At 46.9% G+C, this 18837-nt stretch overlaps 1 protein-coding gene across 9 annotated transcripts in view; it reads right to left on the bottom strand.

The window, feature by feature from the left end:
- The window catches only part of plce1 (phospholipase C, epsilon 1), an 86173-nt gene that overhangs the window by 16259 nt on the left and 51077 nt on the right, over window positions 1-18837 (bottom strand). For 6 of the 9 annotated variants that reach the window (XR_003973825.1, XM_030339913.1, XM_030339907.1 and 3 more), the window contains 24 exons: window positions 18582-18727; window positions 17996-18143; window positions 17330-17443; window positions 17078-17187; window positions 16576-16695; window positions 14658-14699; window positions 13721-13849; window positions 13354-13490; window positions 12878-12984; window positions 12605-12729; window positions 12250-12394; window positions 11767-11928; window positions 11190-11307; window positions 10354-10528; window positions 10133-10255; window positions 9880-10016; window positions 9178-9416; window positions 7696-7757; window positions 7095-7260; window positions 6538-6645; window positions 4398-4514; window positions 3034-3192; window positions 2741-2879; window positions 2170-2211 (listed from right to left, as the gene is read on the bottom strand). Coding sequence is in view for 8 of the 9 variants with exons in the window: in XM_030339913.1 (XP_030195773.1) it covers window positions 2170-2211; window positions 2741-2879; window positions 3034-3192; window positions 4398-4514; window positions 6538-6645; window positions 7095-7260; window positions 7696-7757; window positions 9178-9416; window positions 9880-10016; window positions 10133-10255; window positions 10354-10528; window positions 11190-11307; window positions 11767-11928; window positions 12250-12394; window positions 12605-12729; window positions 12878-12984; window positions 13354-13490; window positions 13721-13849; window positions 14658-14699; window positions 16576-16695; window positions 17078-17187; window positions 17330-17443; window positions 17996-18143; window positions 18582-18727 (3070 nt within the window). In the remaining variant the exon portion in view is untranslated. The remainder of the gene's footprint in view (window positions 1-2169; window positions 2212-2740; window positions 2880-3033; window positions 3193-4397; window positions 4515-6537; window positions 6646-7094; window positions 7261-7695; window positions 7758-9177; window positions 9417-9879; window positions 10017-10132; window positions 10256-10353; window positions 10529-11189; window positions 11308-11766; window positions 11929-12249; window positions 12395-12604; window positions 12730-12877; window positions 12985-13353; window positions 13491-13720; window positions 13850-14657; window positions 14700-16575; window positions 16696-17077; window positions 17188-17329; window positions 17444-17995; window positions 18144-18581; window positions 18728-18837) is intronic. The other 3 variants (XM_030339911.1, XM_030339910.1, XM_030339912.1) reach the window with 3 other exon arrangements.

Genomic DNA, 18837 nt, shown 5'->3' with positions numbered 1-18837 from the left:
GGGGGGGGGGGGGGGGGGGGGGGGGGGCTTTCCACGGCGTGGATGTGTCGTGCCGGGGCAGAGCAGGGGCCTGAGAAACCAGATGGCTCTGTTTTGGTTTCCATATGAAGCCCTAGCTCTAGCTATGTTTCACACACACACACACACACACACACACACACACACACACACACACACACACACAACACACAACACACACACACACACACACAACACACACACACACACACACACACACAGATTGCCAGGGCTGTTTACGCTGACATACATCCCTGCGTGCTTGTTTTTCTGTGTGGGTGGGTGTGGTCGGTTGCGTGTGTGCTATGTTTGTTTTTTAGGGAGAGAGTCTATTTCTTTAGAAAACATCTGTCTACTCTTGAAGACCCGTCTCATTTACATGCCAATCTTTGACAAGCTTGTACTGGCGTAGACATCTCAACACGGCCAACAGCTATATAATGATGCCACATGGATTTGAGTTGCGACAGCGTTGACAGTAATGGCCTAATTAGTTGGATTTATTCATTAGTCTGAGTTTCGGGCCCCAGCCCAAGTTCCTTGAATGGACTCGGAAAGGGCTTTTCCCAGTCTCCCTATAAGCATCCTTTAGCAAGTTGATGTTGTCTTACCACAACCAGCTCCTTAATGACTTGTCTCTGTACTGTTTAACCCCTACCTGATCCTTAATGACCTGCCTCCGTACTGCCTAACCCCTACCTGCCCCCTAAGGGTCTCTCTTTGTGTTCACTGATCCTGAATTACCTTTAATTTATACTAAATAATGCCCAAACTGAAACACATGATCCTCTTGAATAGGTTTTCAACATTGTTTCAACAAAAACATCGACATTAAAGGCTGCCAAAGACAGTTTAAGGTAAATATCGGGCAGCCAGATAATTGTTATGAAGTGCCCGATGGGACAGGAGAAACAACAACAACGATAGCATGACATGACACAACGATCCCAGACGGCCAACCCCCTTACCAAACTTAAGCATCGAAATACCGAATTAATTAGCAGTTTATAACATCAATTCCGAATCATCCATCATTACTTGGCTGCGGCCATTTGCCTTCTCAAAACACGATATACGAAGTTCGGAGTATGATTCCATTCTTCAGTTGGTTGTTTACTTATAGCCAGTCAAAGCAGTTGGTTTGTGCGTCTATCGAGAATACTAATCCGTGAACAAGATCTCCCCACCATCTTCTGACACACGCGCACGCGGGCGCGCACCTACACACACGTACAAGCACACGCACACACACAATTCAGCCTGATCAGCCGCAGTGACACAGCACTGATGGCAGCGGAATTACGCTTCTTGATAATGTGGTTGGTATATGTTTGATAATATGGTTGGTATATGTTTGATAATATGGTTGGTATATGTTTGATAATATGGTTGGTTAATTAATTGTTTGGGGGACGGGTAAAAATGGACTGCCACTTGCCCTGCAGGACATGTGGTGCACTAACTTAACGTTGAGCCCTGCACACAAACACACACACACACACACACACACACACACACACACACACCATGATTGGCAGACATGAGCATGGTAGGGCGACGGCGTGCACAGACGTTGCAGGTAAGAGCAACGGACATGCATAAACCATGAAGCTTTGTCAAAGGAAGCTCAATGGGAAAGCGCAAATGCCCATCGCCATGGTTATAGATTGATAGCATGATTCTGATACGATGATGAGGAGGTATCTATGAGCAAAGCGTACAAATATGGCTCGCTAGATATTTGTTAACTGTATGTTCAGATGGCAAATATTTACAGAAGCTGAGAGCTGTCTTGGGTGGTATAGAAACTATAACTCTTTGGTTTTGTCGTGATCCTGGCATAATTAAGGCATTATCATGTCGTAACCTTATGGTTATGACGTGTTAAAGAGGCACCCGTCATCTCGACAAAACGGGCACAAGAAATATTATACCATCCATAGCAGCTCTCAGGTTACGTCAATATGAAGTATTTAGGTAGGTTGCTGAATATTAGTTACAGCATAAACGTGTAACAGATTCAAAACAACAACAGGGATCGTTTCAGGGGAAAAATGATATGAAACGTGAATATGGTTCACTTCAGCGTATCGGATCACCATGGATACGCATGAGAGTGGGGAGCCATGGTTCACAACACCATTTAATTACCTTCCAGGCTATAGGAGGCGGTAGAGGCCATGAGGACATCGGCTACACAGGAGAGATGCACCAAAACAAAGGATAAGAAAACGAAGGGAGTGAAAAGAATGCAAAGTATGAAGGGATCAAGGAAATAACGGGAAATATTGCAACGGGAAACTCCTTAAGAAACCCAGGGAGAGCCTTCTGCCGGTATCAACCAGTTTGAACTAGTCGGACCCAGTCTGTGTAGGGATGTTGGTGTGATGCATTTAAGAAAAAAGCCATATACAGTCATTGTGATAGGGCTCTCCTGCAAATAATGGTGTACCTATGGAAGGGCCGGCTGCCTGACTTTAAAGAGTACTTTAAAGAGTACTAAATCAGTACTGTAAAATGTAACTGTGGCATGTGGAGGTACCTACACCAACCAAGGCAGCCTTGACCCAGTTTCTCATGGTACATATTGGGTTGCACTTCAGTTAACCAACAATTTGGGCAAAAAGAAACATTAAAAAAAAGAGTAGGTGTGCCTGGCCTCTTCATATTAGACTGGTTGATTCACGGATGTGGGTGATGAAAGAAGCGTGTTTCTCCTTACCGTCTGAGAGAGATTCGTAGTCATAGTCGTACTCGTCCTCTTCCTCCTCCTCTTCCTCATTGGTGTTGTTGCCTGTGGAGCCCACCCCCGGCGACCCCCCGTTGCTAGCCTGGGCCTGCATGTGGGCGAGCTGGTGAGCCTGTGAACGGAGAGAGAGAGAGAGAGAGAGAGAGAGAGAGAGAGAGAGAGAGAGAGAGAGAGAGAGAGAGAGAGTGTTTGCATTGCATTACTTACAACTGACAAGTTATTCTGCTTGTGAGCATCTTGTAATATGTGTGAGTGAGTGTGTTGACCTTCTGTTTGAGGATGTCTACAGGCGCTTGGTGGGCTTTGAGCTTCTTGTTCTTGAGGAGTATCTTCCCCCTCAGCTGGAGGGGGGAGGGCAGGAGGGGGTCGTCGCTGAAGTCGCTCTCAAGCAGGAAACGCATCACCAGACGCTCGCCAAACACCGCCTGGGAGAGGAGGGTCAACGGGTCAGGAGCGGGCGCCGGCGAGGCAGAAAACTCCTCGCTCAGAAAAGTGTTTCTATTCCTCTTCTAACTTCGTTATTCACTACTTCAGATCAACGGTTTGGATTTCTCCGTCGATCTCCATACTTTTCCCTGCCCTTTCTTTTCCTTATGAACTAAAACTCCCACTAGCACAGATTGGTCCGTCCGCAATTTAATTCTGAATGTGGGTTAGAACAGGAGCGAGGCCAGACCGATCTTCAGAGAGCGACTGAAATGTGATCTGGAGAGGATGGTCTCACGAGGCTGGAATGAGCTGAATGATTTAACAAGGTTAGAGGACCCCTCTGAGCGTTTAACGTGAGTGTGCCTGCCACTAATGCTGATGAGAGCAGCAGTGCTTTGCTCTTTGTGATGAGACACTTTGTAAAGCACTTGTATGGTGATTCACCGTCTTGTTTTCGTTCCCAAACACTCACAAACTCTTTGCGCATTGATTTCCATGATAAAAAAATGCTATAATGCTGTCGCTTACATTGGTGGTCGAGGGCACACTCACGTTAAATGTTTTTCAGCAGAGTCGGCACACGGAAGATATTTTTACTAATGATTGTTCGTTAGCAGACGTTTTAGCTAAGATGGTTTACTACGATGGTTTAATCACTCGCATTGCCCTTTAATGAGGGGAGGATGAAGAGGAGGGAGGGAGGGAGAGAGGGAGGGAGGTCAGCGTTAAGAGGGGGAGGGAAGATAGGAGAGGGAGGAGGGAGAAGAGAAAGGCTGAGAGGAAAAGGAGAAGAGAGAGGAGAAGAGAGGAGTGAGAGGAGAGAGGAGGAGTGAGAGGAGAGAGACGAGAGGAAAGAGAGAGATTCTGACAACAGATTGTTGTCTGAATCCTCCGCGGGACCCCCTCCTGGGAGGAAGCCTCAAGCTCCTTTATCAAAACACCAAATAAACAGACCTGCTTCTACAGAGGACCACAAATAACCATAAAAAAGACATTCCTCCCCGACTCTTATCAAACCACTTTATAAGTAGCCCATCTTGAAAGGAAATCTAGGAAATTATTAGATTGCAATGAATCCCAAATCATAACAGATAAGAATTGATGATAAAATGCTTTTCCCGAGTTAAAACAGTTTGAGACCTATTGGGGCCATTTTGTTCATTATTGATGTCATCCCGGGTTCCATGGTTGTGCGTCCTACCTTGAAGATGTCGGCCATCTTGCGTTGCTGGGGCAGGGAGCAGTGGTTCTCTATGGACAGGATGACGGGCATGTCGGAGTTAACGAATGCTGAGCGGTTTACCGCCTCCACCACGTCCTTTGGAATCACGGGAAGGAACAGGACAGGGTTTAAGATTTATAGATGAAGGCTGTGTTTTATTTGACACTCATAAAGTGTATAATATGCCATTTTTGCCGCTAGGGGTCTCTTAATCAGCACTTTAAAATAATACTTTGTAAAGTAGGCAAACTCATGCAGAAATCGTATTCACGGATGTGTTAATGTATTATCGACTTTATTATTTAATGAAATAGAAATAAACACAATTAAACTGGAGAAGTCTCACGTTTCAAAATGTTCCCAGTGGATAAAAATCACTGCTTAGAAGTGAATCCCACTAGCTCGACAGCAGTAAAAAAGAAGATCATATACCGGTTGACCAGTGGGGCTCCAGTGTGTAATGTACATAGACTGTTTATACAACGGGGGGCCTAAATCCAGCGATCTGATTGGTTCCCAACTGTTGTATAATGAGCGTATACATAACTGCTATGACGCCCGATCATTTTGTGAAAGTTTGCATATCACTCCGCGCCTGGAAGTAGAAACAGTTACAAAGTAAAACATATGTTGGATGATGGAGAGGGTGTAAATGTTGTTACTCCGGGAGTGAGCAAGGCGATGGAGAGACTAACGAAAGCTTAGGCACACGGCGAGTGAACTGCTCCATAGGATAAATTGCCGGCGAACCGCTCTATCGGAGCCTTCTCTCGGAGGGACGCTAAAGTGTGTTGCATAGCGACCGTCGATGCATAGCGGCAGCCAGGAGGGACTACTTTTTTGTATTCTTTGATAAAACGGCCATTTTGACTTTCTTGGTTTCTTTTTAAATGTAGTGTGTCTACGACTTTCGTTTCGCCATAACAGTAACCGTTGTATAAAAGCAATAGATCACTTCAGTCAGTGGCATGTGCTCATTATACCACTGTGAAGGGGGTCGCCGGCCCTCCGTTGCGCGTCGGGGCCGGACAACGCCCCTTAACAGTGGTATAATGAGCACATACCACAGCCTGGCGTGATTGATTGTTTAAATATAATACTGGATGAACTGAATTTAAACCGAATGTGGACATTGCTGGAAACACAAATAAATTGCCAACAAAACAAGCACTCTACCTACAACTCCGCAGTGCCTTACGGGCACACAGAGTCCCCTGGGGGGAAAACTTGGAACCTCATCCAATCCATAAAATATGTGGAAATCTTTCTACTCAAGGCTTGGTGTCCGCCCTTTACACGTTCCTTTCTAAACGCGCAGAAAAAACTCTGCAGTTGGATAGTCGCTGGAGCCATGATCTCTCAATGGCACCTTCCACAATCAATTGGTCCTTTGTCTGGTCAAAGATTGACCTAGCATCTCATAATCCCAACCATCAGATGATTCATTATAACTTTGCACACAGACTCTACTGCACTCCGCATAAATTTGATTTTTGATGAAATTAAATCCATCTCCCAACTGTCAGCTATGCTCTTTAGAAACCACAGGAACCTTTGTTCACATGGTCTGGGATTCCCCTGGTGTGAGAGACTTTTGGAGTATGGTGTCCAACAGAATGTCTATAATGCTTGAGCGTACCATCCCCTGCTCCCCAACTGTCCTATTGCTGAATGATTTCACTGGTTTGGAACTTTCTTTGATGCACCAACGCTGGTTTCTGGTAGGCCTTACTGCTGCCAAAAAGCTTATAGCACAGAGATGGAAAGCACCTCATGATCTATCTTATCAACACTGGGTGAACACAGTTATAGATCTGGCTAAGTTAGAGAAATCTGTGGCCAGCATGCATGGCGCGCAAGCTAAAAATATCAACTTGTGGTCGTCCTTTATCGTTAGTATGTTGGGGGAGTAGCCATGATATTCTTTCCTTCTTCTACTTCTTTTACATCTGTTATCCTAAATTTCTGACTCAGACTTAACAACTCCACTTAGCTGTTCGGATGACTGATTTTCTCTAGGTGGGGGGGCAAGACCTGTGTGTGTGTGTGTGTGTGTGTGTGTGTGTGTGGTGTGTGTGTGTGTGTGTGCGTGTGCGTGTGTGTGTGTGTGTTCATCAACCTTAAAGGGTATCTTGGTGGTGAGGGTGTGTCCGTGGTAGATGACCGGCATGCCGTCGTCTCCGTCCCAGCAGTCCAGCTCCACGCTCCTGCACCCCTGCAGAAGGACCTGCATCACCACGGCAACCGAGAGGAGAGGACAAACATTGGGTTTAATATCAAAAGAGGAGTTTTGAGTAGAACTGCATTTCTTTGTGAATCCATCGGGCTTTCTTCAAAGAGATGGAGGAGCAGAGCGAACACCTCCCATTTGAAATCTAATGTATCAGCCACTGAGAACGATGATGATGACACAAGTCTGCATGCCCTCCTGTCTGTCTGCCTGTCCGCCGATCCATCTGGTTCTTCATCATTCATCCACCAGCCACCAATCCATCCATCATTCATCCATCCATCGGTCCATAATCCATCCATCCATCCATCGGTCCATTTATCCTCCACCCATCCATCCATCCATCCATCATTCATTCATCCACAATTCATCATCCGTCCATCTGTTCATCCGTCCATCCGTCCATGCGTCCCTCTGTCCATGCGTCCCTCCTCCAGCCCCCTCACCTGGCTGTACAGCTCCACGGAGGACTCCCCTTTGAGCTGGTGTCCGGTCAGGTAGGTGTTGTGGGACGACTCGATGTAGTAGTAGGAGAGGGGGTGCTGCAGCTCCGCCGGGTCCACCTGAGACTCCTCGTGACGCGACGCACAGTTCTCCTTGTCCATCAGATACCTGGAGGACAGGGGGGGGGGGGGGGAGGGAGGGAGGGAGGGAGGGAGGGAGGGAGGGAGGGAGGGAGGGAGGGAGGGAGGGAGGGAGGGCCAAGCAAATGAATGCAAAGAAAAAAAGGCACAGAGAATATGAAATTAAATAACCGGATTAAAAGTAAAAAACATAAAGAATATTACTATAATAAAATCTATGAAGTATGTTTTATCTGTAAACTACATTGAATGAAGTATAATTGAATTATAAAAAAAATGAGTAAAAATGTCTGACAATTTAATTTATTTAAATAATTAAATTTAAAAAATTGACTCAATTGTCAATAGCTTCTCGCCTTTTATTATTTGAAACATCTAAATTGTTGTTAACATTTTAAATTGAGTGGTATACCTAACAGAAGTACAGTTGTTTTACTGTAATATGAATGCTAACACTACCAACCTGGCAAAGCCTTCAAATGACATCCAGCCCATCTGTCGCATGCTCGACGACGGCTCAAATTTCTGAAGCAGACAAAATTAATTAAAGCTCATTAAAGTCATCGACCCACTCTGTCATTTCCTGTTTACAGCTTCCTTACTTCCTTTCCTCTGAACCTCCATCAATCTGTCATCAATCCCCCTCACACTCTTTCACTGTCCTCTCTCTCTCTCTCTCTCTGTCTCTCTCTGCTAATCATCTCTAGTTCCTCTGTCTCCTCTCTCTGTCGCAGTGCAAGTCTCTTTATCAGTCTGATTCTGTTCCTCGTTTACTCTTCTAGATTCGTCAATTTGGCAAAGCATTCCCACTTATCTGCTAATTTTTCCATCTGTCAGTCTGCCCATCCACCCATTCCATGAATTTGAAGTCAGTTGTGCAGTGTTTAAATAAGTAATCATCATCATTAATCTGACTGAATCTAACCCTATCTCCCCGTTCTCCTCACAAACCTCAAACACTCTCAAGCTACTATTTCGACCCCACTCCCAAGAGCTTTCGGTTTATTATTCAAGGTAGCCATTCGTCCATTAACGGCAACAACCCACATCCTTTACTGGAAGTAAACTCTCTCTACCACTCTACCACAACATTTATAGCTCCCCCCACCATCGTGCTCAAACTCTACAATCTACCATTTAGAACCCAACGTCCACTTAGAATTGCAGTCAAATCCTACATATTATTGATCGATTTTATCTAGAGGTACAATTAGACCTCAACTTAGAACTCTACCTAAATTTTCTCTTAGAACTCTACCAGCGTCTCCACTTAGAACTCTACCTCCACTTAGAACTCTACCTCCATATAGAACTACCTCCATCTCCACTTAGAACTCTACCTCCATGTAGAACTACCTCCACCTCCACTTAGAACTCTACCTCCATGTAGAACTACCTCTACCTCCACTTAGAACTCTACCTCCATGTAGAACTACCTCCACCTCCACTTAGAACTCTACCTCCATGTAGAACTACCTCTACCTCCACTTAGAACTCTACCTCAATGTAGAACTACCTCCATCTCCACTTAGAACTCTACCTCCATGTAGAACTACCTCCATCTCCACTTAGAACTCTACCTCCATGTAGAACTACCCCCACCTCCACTTAGAACTCTACCTCCATGTAGAACTACCTCCACCTCCACTTAGAACTCCACCTCCATGTAGAACTACCTCTACCTCCACTTAGAACTCTACCTCAATGTAGAACTACCTCCACCTCCACTTAGAACTCTATCTCTTTATCCACGTAGAACACTTCCTCCACCCAGAATTCTATCACCCCCTCCAAGTAGCACTCTTACCACCCCCTCCATGTAGCACTCTCCCTCCACTTTGAAATTAATCCCAACTTGGACCCGGCCTGACTTTAAAACACAGCGTCAAACTCAGAACTCTACCTCCACTCACAACTGTACATTGTTGGGGCTCTATTCCACTACCTGTATGATGCTGAGGATGTCGTCATAGCTCAGGTGCTCTCTCTGGCAGTTGACCAGGAAGTCGTTGAGCTGGGGAATGGCCATGCCCAGGACCCCGAGCGAGGCGTTCTCCACGCCCGTGCCGTTGGACACGATGCTCGCCGCCGCGATGGCGTCGGAGATCTGCTTCTGGTTGTCCGTCATCTGCTGCTGCGTTCGGATGAAGAGGCCCAGGTCTGACCCGTTCCTGGTCAACAGGTCTGAGAGAGAGAGAGAGAGAGAGAGAGAGAGAGAGAGAGAGAGAGAGAGAGAGAGAGAGAGAGAGAGAGAGAGAGAGAGAGAGAGAGAGAGAGAGAGAGAGAGAGAGAGAGAGAGAGAGAGAAAATAGTGTATTTTAACATTCAGTATATTGCTGTGTAATAAATGATAGCATAGAGAACATTATCATGTTCTATGCTGACACATAGCATAATATCATTATGTTTGTTAGCATGGGACACTCTAGCATTTGGTATGTTAGCATGGGGCCTGTTAGCATGAGATATCTTTGCATGAGGTATGTTAGCATGTGGTATGTTGGAGTGATAGCATGAGGTATGTTAGAATGGGGCATGCGAGTATGAAATATCTTTGTATGAGGTATGTTAGCATGGGGCATGTGAGTATGAGATATCTTTGTATGAGGTATGTTAGCATGTGGCATGTTAGCAGGTGGATGGGTACCAAGGTCCGGCTGGAGTCCCATGTCCAGGTCGTCGATGCGCAGGTTGGTGTAGAGAGGCGCCGACTCAGGGCTGGATCGGCTCACGGGGACAGCAAACGTATCGAACAGCTCCTTCAGGTCTTTCCTGCTGCGGATGCTAGCATAAAACACCAAACACACTCTTCACCATCCGACCCGACGTAGCCCTGTCCACAAGTCTCGAGGCTCAGAGGGGGCTTTGGAGTGGTCGAGTTGAGGGTTAGGGGTTCCTACCTGAAGGACTTGAAGAGCTCCACAAACTCAATGAAGCTCATGGAGCTGTCTGAGATCATCAGGTTCTGGAAGCCTTTGAAGCAACCTTTGCACCTGCCGTGCCACGACCGGCTGCTCCACGCACTAGTAAACAACAACAACAACAACAACAACAACTCACAATCAACAGCAATTAATGTAAGTAGGAAAAAAGAGGTATGATGCGATCCGATGGCACGTACCCAGGCGGCGGTGTCTTTGCGGCCCCTGATAGGACGGGAGAGGCCTGGGGGCGGGTCTGGACCGCCCCGACCATGCTGGAGGAGGAAGAGGAGGAGGTGGAGGAGGAGGAGGAAGAGGCCAGCATCGCTGGGCTCCTATTGGCTGACAGGGAGAACGGTCCAGGAAAGCTGTCCTCTGTGTGGAGGGGAAAAGATCAAACATAAATATTCAATTTATTAATTTATGTAAATGCACTTATTTACTTTCAATTTAATTTTGGGATGCAAAAAGTCTATCATCAACAGGGAAAGTTGGGAAAGTTGGGTACGTTAAGGGTGATAACTAAACTAATACATAACTATATTGAGAGGAGCTCATGTCTGTCTGTCTGTCTGTCTGTCTGTCTGTCTGTCTGTCTGTCTGTCTGTCTGTCTGTCTGTCTGTCTGTCCTGAACCATCGTTCATTGGATGGACTCGGTGGGTCTATTGCCGAAGGATGTGCAGAATCGAGGTAGAAGTAGTTCAAATGAGCAGTTCTAGAGAAAGCTTTGACAATGGGTTCGTTTTGACAACAGACACGGAACGGGCACTGCACCGGCAGGTGTACTGCCGAGGACCCGAGGAAGTGTGGTGCTAATGTGAAGTTGTTTGGATGAGAGACGCTCGAAAAAGCTGCAAGCCGCAATATCGAAGGCCAAGTTTGGACGAGCATTGCACTAGCTACGTGATGTCTAGAAAATATAATAATATATATCTATATTATTTAATTTATTTAGTTAGTGGAGCATTGCATGTGACTTTATTTGCCCCTCCCACCCTTCCATGTACATGTCAAAAAGCCCTGAGGAGTTCCTACCCGACTCGTCCTGGTCCATGCTGTCGTTGAACTCCATTCCGTTCCGGCCCAGTGCTTCCTTACAGCTCCGGGTCTTTCGGGAAACCATCTCATCGTCCGTCACATCCCCGCTGTCTCCCTGTGTACAACCGGTCAACGACTTCAGTAACGAGCCAAGCATCACGGCATTATTGGGAAGTGATTTGGTTCACACAGCTTGCAGTCTGACACAGACCATCAGCAGGAGGAAGACAAGTGTAATAAGAAACAATGATGTAATTAATGTCATCTTAATTGACCATTGACCAGCAGAGGAGGTGAACTGTGGAATGGTAGGATGGGATGGCTGGGTGGGTGTTATTTAACCATTGGAACATTAAAATGATAAGGCATACATTAGGAATATAAGATTTCCCTACGTTAAAATAAATCCACAACCATGCTTGAGTAACATGCCCCAACTGATATCTGCTCCTTAGTGACATCCATCCCAAAACACCCTAAGACGATTCAAACGTCTGCTAAAGGACATCAATGACAATGCTAAACAGAAAGTGACGTATCCTTCAAAATAAAAGCACAAATCGTTTTTTCTGACCCTGACGAGGACCTTCTTCTTCTTCTTGGTCTTTTCGTTTCCCAGCGTGTTGTTCTTCTGGCCGCCCGCCTTCTCCGCCCCGCCGGCGCCCATGTTCCAGCGCCGGCCCCCAAACAGCTCGATGGCCTGGGCCAGCGACGGGCCCTCGTATCGCCCATCCTCCTGACGCAACGCACGGCACATAACACGTTTATATCACCTATAAGGTCCCACGTCAGCCAGATATTCTGTCAAATGTCATCCCAAATGCCCTCCAGATATCACGAGTATCATCCCAATATTACACCACAAATCATCCCAATACCAGCCCAAATATCAGCCTAAAGAGCTTCCAAATGGCACACTAAACATTACACCAATCATCCCAGTATCGGCCAACAATCATTCAAAATATCACACAAATATCTCCCCTTATATCACGACAAAAAATCACTCCAGATATCACCCATAATATATAATCTAACAGTTGCGTCCTTGACCCACCTGATACAGGCTGACATACTGTCTCCTCAACCACTGCAGCCTTTGGTCGGGGAACCTCTTCAGCTTCCTGGTGGCGTTCACCAGCTCTGATAGGCCCTTGTGAAGCGCCTGGGCCGTGTGATTGGGTGCCACAAAGTGAAGCAGCCTATCAGAGGCAGAGTCACAGTCGATTAAGATTATGTTACCGATACGCTTTTTTGTCATTTCAACGGCAGTGAAGATGACGACAAACATTTTATGATAGTGTGTTATAAAATGAATAATGCAGTAGAAAAGTAGAGTTTCATGCGTGGAGCTGCTTCGAGCGTCATTGAATAGTGGCTTTGGAATTGAAGCCTCATGTAGAGGGGCCCACCTGTTGTCGGTGGTGCCGAGGCCGTAGAGGAGCGTCAGGGCGTTGTCTTCCGCCGTCATTTGGCTCAGTTTGTTTTGAAGACACACAGCGTGGACGTCTGCCCCGTGGTGACCCAGGAACACCGCCTGGCATTTCACAATAAAAGCTCCTTACTCGCGGTACGCATTCACAACGTTTTTAAAAAGTGAACAACTAAATAAAGAAATGACACATATATGTATGATTATGTACATGTTCCACTACTAAACAACTAAAGTCTTGTCCCAGGGGTACCTTGACCACCCCCAGATCCAGCAGGCCTTCGGCCAGACCAGCAAACACGGTTTGGCCGAGCCCGACTGGAGGCTCCGTCGCTGGGGGTCCTCCGCACCGAGGCTTCCCTGCCACGGGGGTGAACGACAGCCAGACGTTGGATTAACATGTTTACGACGGGTTTACCAGTCAATTATCAAACGTGTAGAATGGGATAATTAAGGAAATACACAATCAGAACTTCAGTGTAGACTTAGGCCCAATCCCATTTCTACCCCTTCCCCCTCCCCCTTGTTTTGATGAGGTAAGGGGAAGGGGGAGGGGCTCCCTAAGGCCCAATCCCATTTCTACCCCTTACCCCTTCAAAACAAGGGGGAGGGGTAAGGGGAAGGGGTAAGGGGAAGGGTTAAGTGGTAGAAATGGGATTGGGCCTTAATAGGATCATAATAAGGTGCCTGTGCGGTGTGGTTCTCAGGGGGCCTTCCTCCGGCCCTTACCCCAGGTGAGGGTGGTGTTGTCGGGCTGCAGTGTGAGGAGGCAGCGGGCGCTGAGGTGGCTGTCCTGGTCGTAGTGGATGACCGTAGCGCCCTGCAGCAGGAACTGATGTGTGTCGGGCTGCAGGGACAGCACGTACCTGCAGGAGGTGTGGGCATGTATGTTAGTGTGTGTGTGTGTGTGTGTGTGTGTGTGTGTGTGTGTGTGTGTGTGTGTGTGTGTGTGTGTGTGTGCACGCGTGTTTGTGTGTGTAAATGTGTGTGGTTAAATTGTGTGTGTGTAACTGTAAATGAAATGTTGTGTGTTAGTGTAAGTGTAAATTGTATGTGTGCTTTTTAAATGCTGTGTGTATGTGTAAGTGTGTGTTACCAGGGTATGATCTCTGTGTTGTGGGCGAAGGCGGGGTGGGTCTCCTCGGTTCCCTGGAACTCCACCTCCTTCCCCCCCGCCTCCAGGCACGGCTCGGCCTCCGCATCAGACACATCCCCCACTGTGAACCTGGAGAGAGGGAGGGAGGGAGGGAGGGAGGGAGAGAGAGAGAGAGAGAGAGAGAGAGAGAGAGAGAGAGAGAGAGAGAGAGAGAGAGAGAGAGAGAGAGAGAGAGAGAGAGAGAGAGAGAGAGAGAGAGAGAGAGAGAGAGAGAGAGAGAGAGAGAGAGAGAGAGAGAGAGAGAGATGTGGGGTGAGATAGATGCCGAGAGAAAGACAAAGGAAGAGAGAGGGTGTGAGAGACGGAGATGGAAGGAAGGAAGAGAGGTCGATGTAAGAGTTAGAACTCCAAGGCCATTCTAGTCATCGGAAGATCACCAATGCATTCTTCCCAAGGGCCAGTACAAAACACCTCATCTAGGGTCAAACACATTCCGTGTTGGAATACAATCCACTCCATGTTTCACCTCCAGCCATTCTCTTAGTGACAGTCCAATCCAAGCGTCATCAGGGTTAATGGGCTAATCCACTCATTCAAACAGGTCATTCAGAAACACCGGGCCAGACCGTTAATGGATTCCGGAGCGTCTTCCTGTACAGGGATCCCGGCGGTAACCCATGAATAGGTTAGAGACACCCTGAACCATTCTGTAGTACATAGATACAGCCTACACTTTAAACAGCTTTCAGTTGTATTTGTAAATATCTGTTTCTGTTCATTTGATTTATCGAGCGCTCCCTCTGTTTCCCCCATTATTTTTGTAACTGTTTGAACTGCGTTGCTTTGTTAGTCATGCCTTCAATACCATTCATTGTTAACATAGTCAAGATTCTTTTCATGAAGGGCTAATCTCCTGCGTTGTCTCCAGACCACTTACAAGACCCGACTGGCTTCAGGGGCTAGCCTGGAAGAGCGGGAACTACGGGGAAGAGGAGGAGAGAGGAGGAGGAGGAGGAGGGAGGGAGGGGGAGGAGGAGGAGAAAGAGAAGAAAGCAGGATGTGAGAGGAGGAGGAAGTTAAAGGATGATCAACGCTCACCCAAAGGGTTCTTGGTTCGATCCTGTGTGTCCTCAGACTACCTTGTTGATGACACCTCATCAAGGTTAAATCAACCGACCGGCTAAAATGTTCAGCACAACAAATGAGGTGGATCCAAAATGGCGCCGTCGGCCGACAGCCGCATGTTGAGATCTAACAGGACTATGTTTGTCTATGTTTCCTGTCCCGGCAGGAAAGCCCAGGAAGGGTATGTGTTGTTCCTCCCGGTTGTTTATTTAAACCTGCGCTTCCTCAGGATAACAGTCTGAGAATGTATTCCTGTATTAATCCATTAGGTTGTGTCTTATGAAGGGTAATTGGGGGGAGCCGTGCAAAGATCCACCACAGACAGGAACACCAGGCGTCAGTGCTGCCATGAACAACGAGGATCATGGAAATTCAGGTGGAAAAAACACAGAGTCAAATTATGTCTGGCAGCTATCTTGGCATCCATATTGGATCCAGCCGGGAATTGCAATAAAAAAAAAAAGAGCACAAATGTACGATTAATAAAATATGGTGTGCTAGCTAACCAGGAATCATGCGCATGATAAAAGTATTTTCTAGAACGAGCCCATCAAATAAAATCAAAAGTCAAACGAGTATCTATCAGGTGACCTCGACAACTTCTAGAACGTTGTTCTACTAATAGAACAGCGGTTGCATTCATAAGAACGATAAGTTTTAGTATATTTAGAGTGTAGAGCTGGGTAGTCCTGGCCAATGTGATGCGAAGAGCCTAAGCCATATTTAATTTATGATTGTACTTCAAGTCAAGTAGAAGATTGACTGTAAAGAATAATACTGAACTAGCGGGAACCTGTACAACTGCCAAGGTGTATGGGTAGGGTAGTTATGCTTCGGAGAAGAAAAAAGAGAGAAAAAGCAGCAACATCTATCTATCTATTTTAAATTGTTACGCAGTCATGGTCCCCAGACATCAAATGTGTCATATGTTATGAACGCTAAAATTGGCTGAAAATGGAAGCTGGCGATCTTCAACCTTAACCATCTTACATCTTACTACACAATGACCTCTAAATGCTCATTCATGAACACACTGAGTAGCTCTCTGAGCCATTGTCAAACCAAATCCAAGCATCACATGGAAGATGTGTTTGAACGTGTGTGTGTGTGTGTGTGTGTGTGTGTGTGTGTGTGTGTGTGTGTGTGTGTGTGTGTGGTGTGTGTGTGTGTGTGTGTGTGTGTGTGTCTTTATGGGGCATGTCAAGTACTTTGTAGGCATAATTCTGGAAATGGCTACACAAATAAACTTGACTGTGTGTGTACACAAGTGAGTATGTGTCCTTACGTCTCCACTGTATGTTGGTTCAGCAGTGTTCTAAAGGACTAGGCCAGACAGAGCATATGGTTCCGTCTCAAACCAATGTATTCTCTACGGAACATCCAAAGACGGAAAGAAAGCAGGGACTGTGTAAGCTGTGCTTGCTTGCGTCTGTCAAAAGTTGAAATAGGCAACCTTTTTTTAATGCATGCATCAAGTGGACTTTCAGGGGCACTCAAAGCTGCAGTCTTCCTCGTTTGATTGAAAGCTTGTGATAAAAAAAAACTCAATCCATGTCCTATTCCAATCATACACAAATCATAGAGTAGCTAATATATAGTCTCCACCCAAGTCTAAAGTCTCAATAACATCGACTCTCTCCCTACCCCTCTGTAATAAAGACCTGCTAATTGAATAGTCTAAAGTCCAAGTTAGCAAATACGTGAGCACCGAAGATTACGTTAATACTAACGGATTGTAGCTTCGCTCCCTGAACGAGTTGTTCCGGGAGGTTGGGGGCGGGGCCACCGAGGAAGGGCTGTGACTGGTCGTTTCGTCTGAATCATCTGCCTCCAGGCTACGGTTACAGGACCTGCGGCACACAGAGAACAAACCAGTAAGAAGGCTGGATAGTCTCCAGTGGGGTGTTAGGTAGGTAGGTTAGGAGTGTGTGAGGACATGACAATTCTTTTCGATGTATCTTGGCATGAGTGTCATGGTGAGGATACACAGAAACCACCAAATTGAGTAAGAGACGAGAGAGTGACAGAGAGAGAGAAGAGGCAGAGGAGAGGGAGAGCGCGAGTGACAGAGAGAGAAGGGCGGGAGAGAGGAGATGCGACTACCCAGGTGGTTTCAGGTGAAAACAGAGTGAATCTCAGCTTCTATAGTGTTTCTCCACTGAGCTGCTGGGGTGAAGGAGTTGGAGGGTGAGGGGGTGACGGGGGAGGGTGAGGGGGGAGGGGGGAGCCTACCGGATGATCTGCAGGATGTTGCTGACAGTGGCCTCCTTCTCCGGGACGTGGAGCCCGTCGGGACCGGAGCGGGACATGAAATGCTGCTGGCCGTGGTAGTCGGACACAAACTGACACGCACAGGAAGAAAGTCAACCAAACACTGACGTCTGACACCTGAGTCACATTGTGTGTGTGTGTGTGTGTGTGTGTGTGTGTGTGTGTGTGTGTGTGTGTGTGTGTGTGTGTGTGTGTGTGTGTGTGTGTGTGTACCTCCAGTGAGTCTGAGTCTGTGTTTTCCAGCGGGGCTTTGAGGCTGATGATGCTGGCGGTCCCATCCAGTGCGTCGCTCAGCTCCTTCAGGAAGACCCCGCAGAACGGAACCACCTGACAGACACACACACACACACACACACACACACACACACACAGACAGACAGACAGACAGACAGACAGACAGACAGACAGACAGACAGACAGACAGACAGACAGACAGACAGACAGACAGACAGACAGACAGACAGACAGACAGACAGACAGACAGACAGACAGACAGACAGACAGACAGACAGACAGACAGACAGACAGACAGACAGACAGACAGACAGACACACACACACAGACAGACAGACACACACACAGTTAGTTAAAGGGCTAGGCACACAGGAGAACAGGAAGTTAAAGATCATGAGAAATATGGCCTCTAGGTATGTAGTCACGTTCTCAGGGTTTCTTTCGACAAACAAACAAACTAAGGAAACACAAGGAAACAGACAAACCGACAGACAAACCAACAAACACAGGCTATCTCATCAATGAAAACAGAGACTTTGATGCACTGGACAGATCACTGAGATCATGCATTATATCTTATCCAGTTCTTAAATTAACGACATCATGGCTGGTTAGGGTTGGGGTCGAGGTCAGGGTAAGAGCCACCTTGCATCCTGGGATATTGAGTGCCCTGGTGAGCAGCTTCTTGTACTCTGCGGAGGACTCATGCTGGGCCATGGCGTCCTTCAGCCCCCGCATGGTCTCAATGTCCGCCTGCTCCATGAACTGCCACATCTTCAGAACCTTGCGAGAGCTGCAGCATGCAAACACACACACACACGCACACACACACACACACACAGGCGCACACACACACACAATTCAAAATGTATTAAACACCTTTTCAAGCTGTATTCAAGCGTCTTTGAATATTTACATAAGCGTATAAGGATAAATGTATTATTAGATCAAACACATAAACAGTGTGTGTGCAGGTTTTCCTTGTCAGTACATAATGTCAGTAAAATGTATAATAACATCCATGCATTTATATGCATTTGCGCCCGCTCGTTTGTTTGTGTATCTGTGCCCGTGTTTGTTTCTGTATATACGCGTGTGCACATGTTTGCATGTGTCCCTATTGACGTTTTAAAGATTCCCGTTCGCTAAGAACACTGACGTCAGCCAGTCCTCCGGGGCTCCACGCCAGACACCAACAGGACAGACATGTGTACTCTAAAGGACGCCTCACCGCAGCCCGGCCAGGAACTCCATGACGGCGTTGTAGTTGCCCATGTTCCAGCAGCAGCGGGCGGTGTGCACCAGGTAGGAGAACACCTCCCTCTTCTCCTCCATGGAGCTGGCCGTCAGGACCAGCCACGTCACCCACGAGCTCACCTGGAGAGAAGGGAGCAGGGGACAGATCTTAAGTACCCCTCTGTGTCCGCAGTGTACCCCCATAGGTGTCCAAGGTCGGGACGCCCTGACCTGCTCCTTAAGCAGGGGCC

Source organism: Gadus morhua, chromosome 18 (genome assembly GCF_902167405.1).
Source record: "Gadus morhua chromosome 18, gadMor3.0, whole genome shotgun sequence".
Lineage (NCBI taxonomy): Eukaryota > Metazoa > Chordata > Actinopteri > Gadiformes > Gadidae > Gadus > Gadus morhua.
Note: the sequence above shows the minus strand (reverse complement) of the source record. Positions and strands in the feature narration are given on the sequence as shown.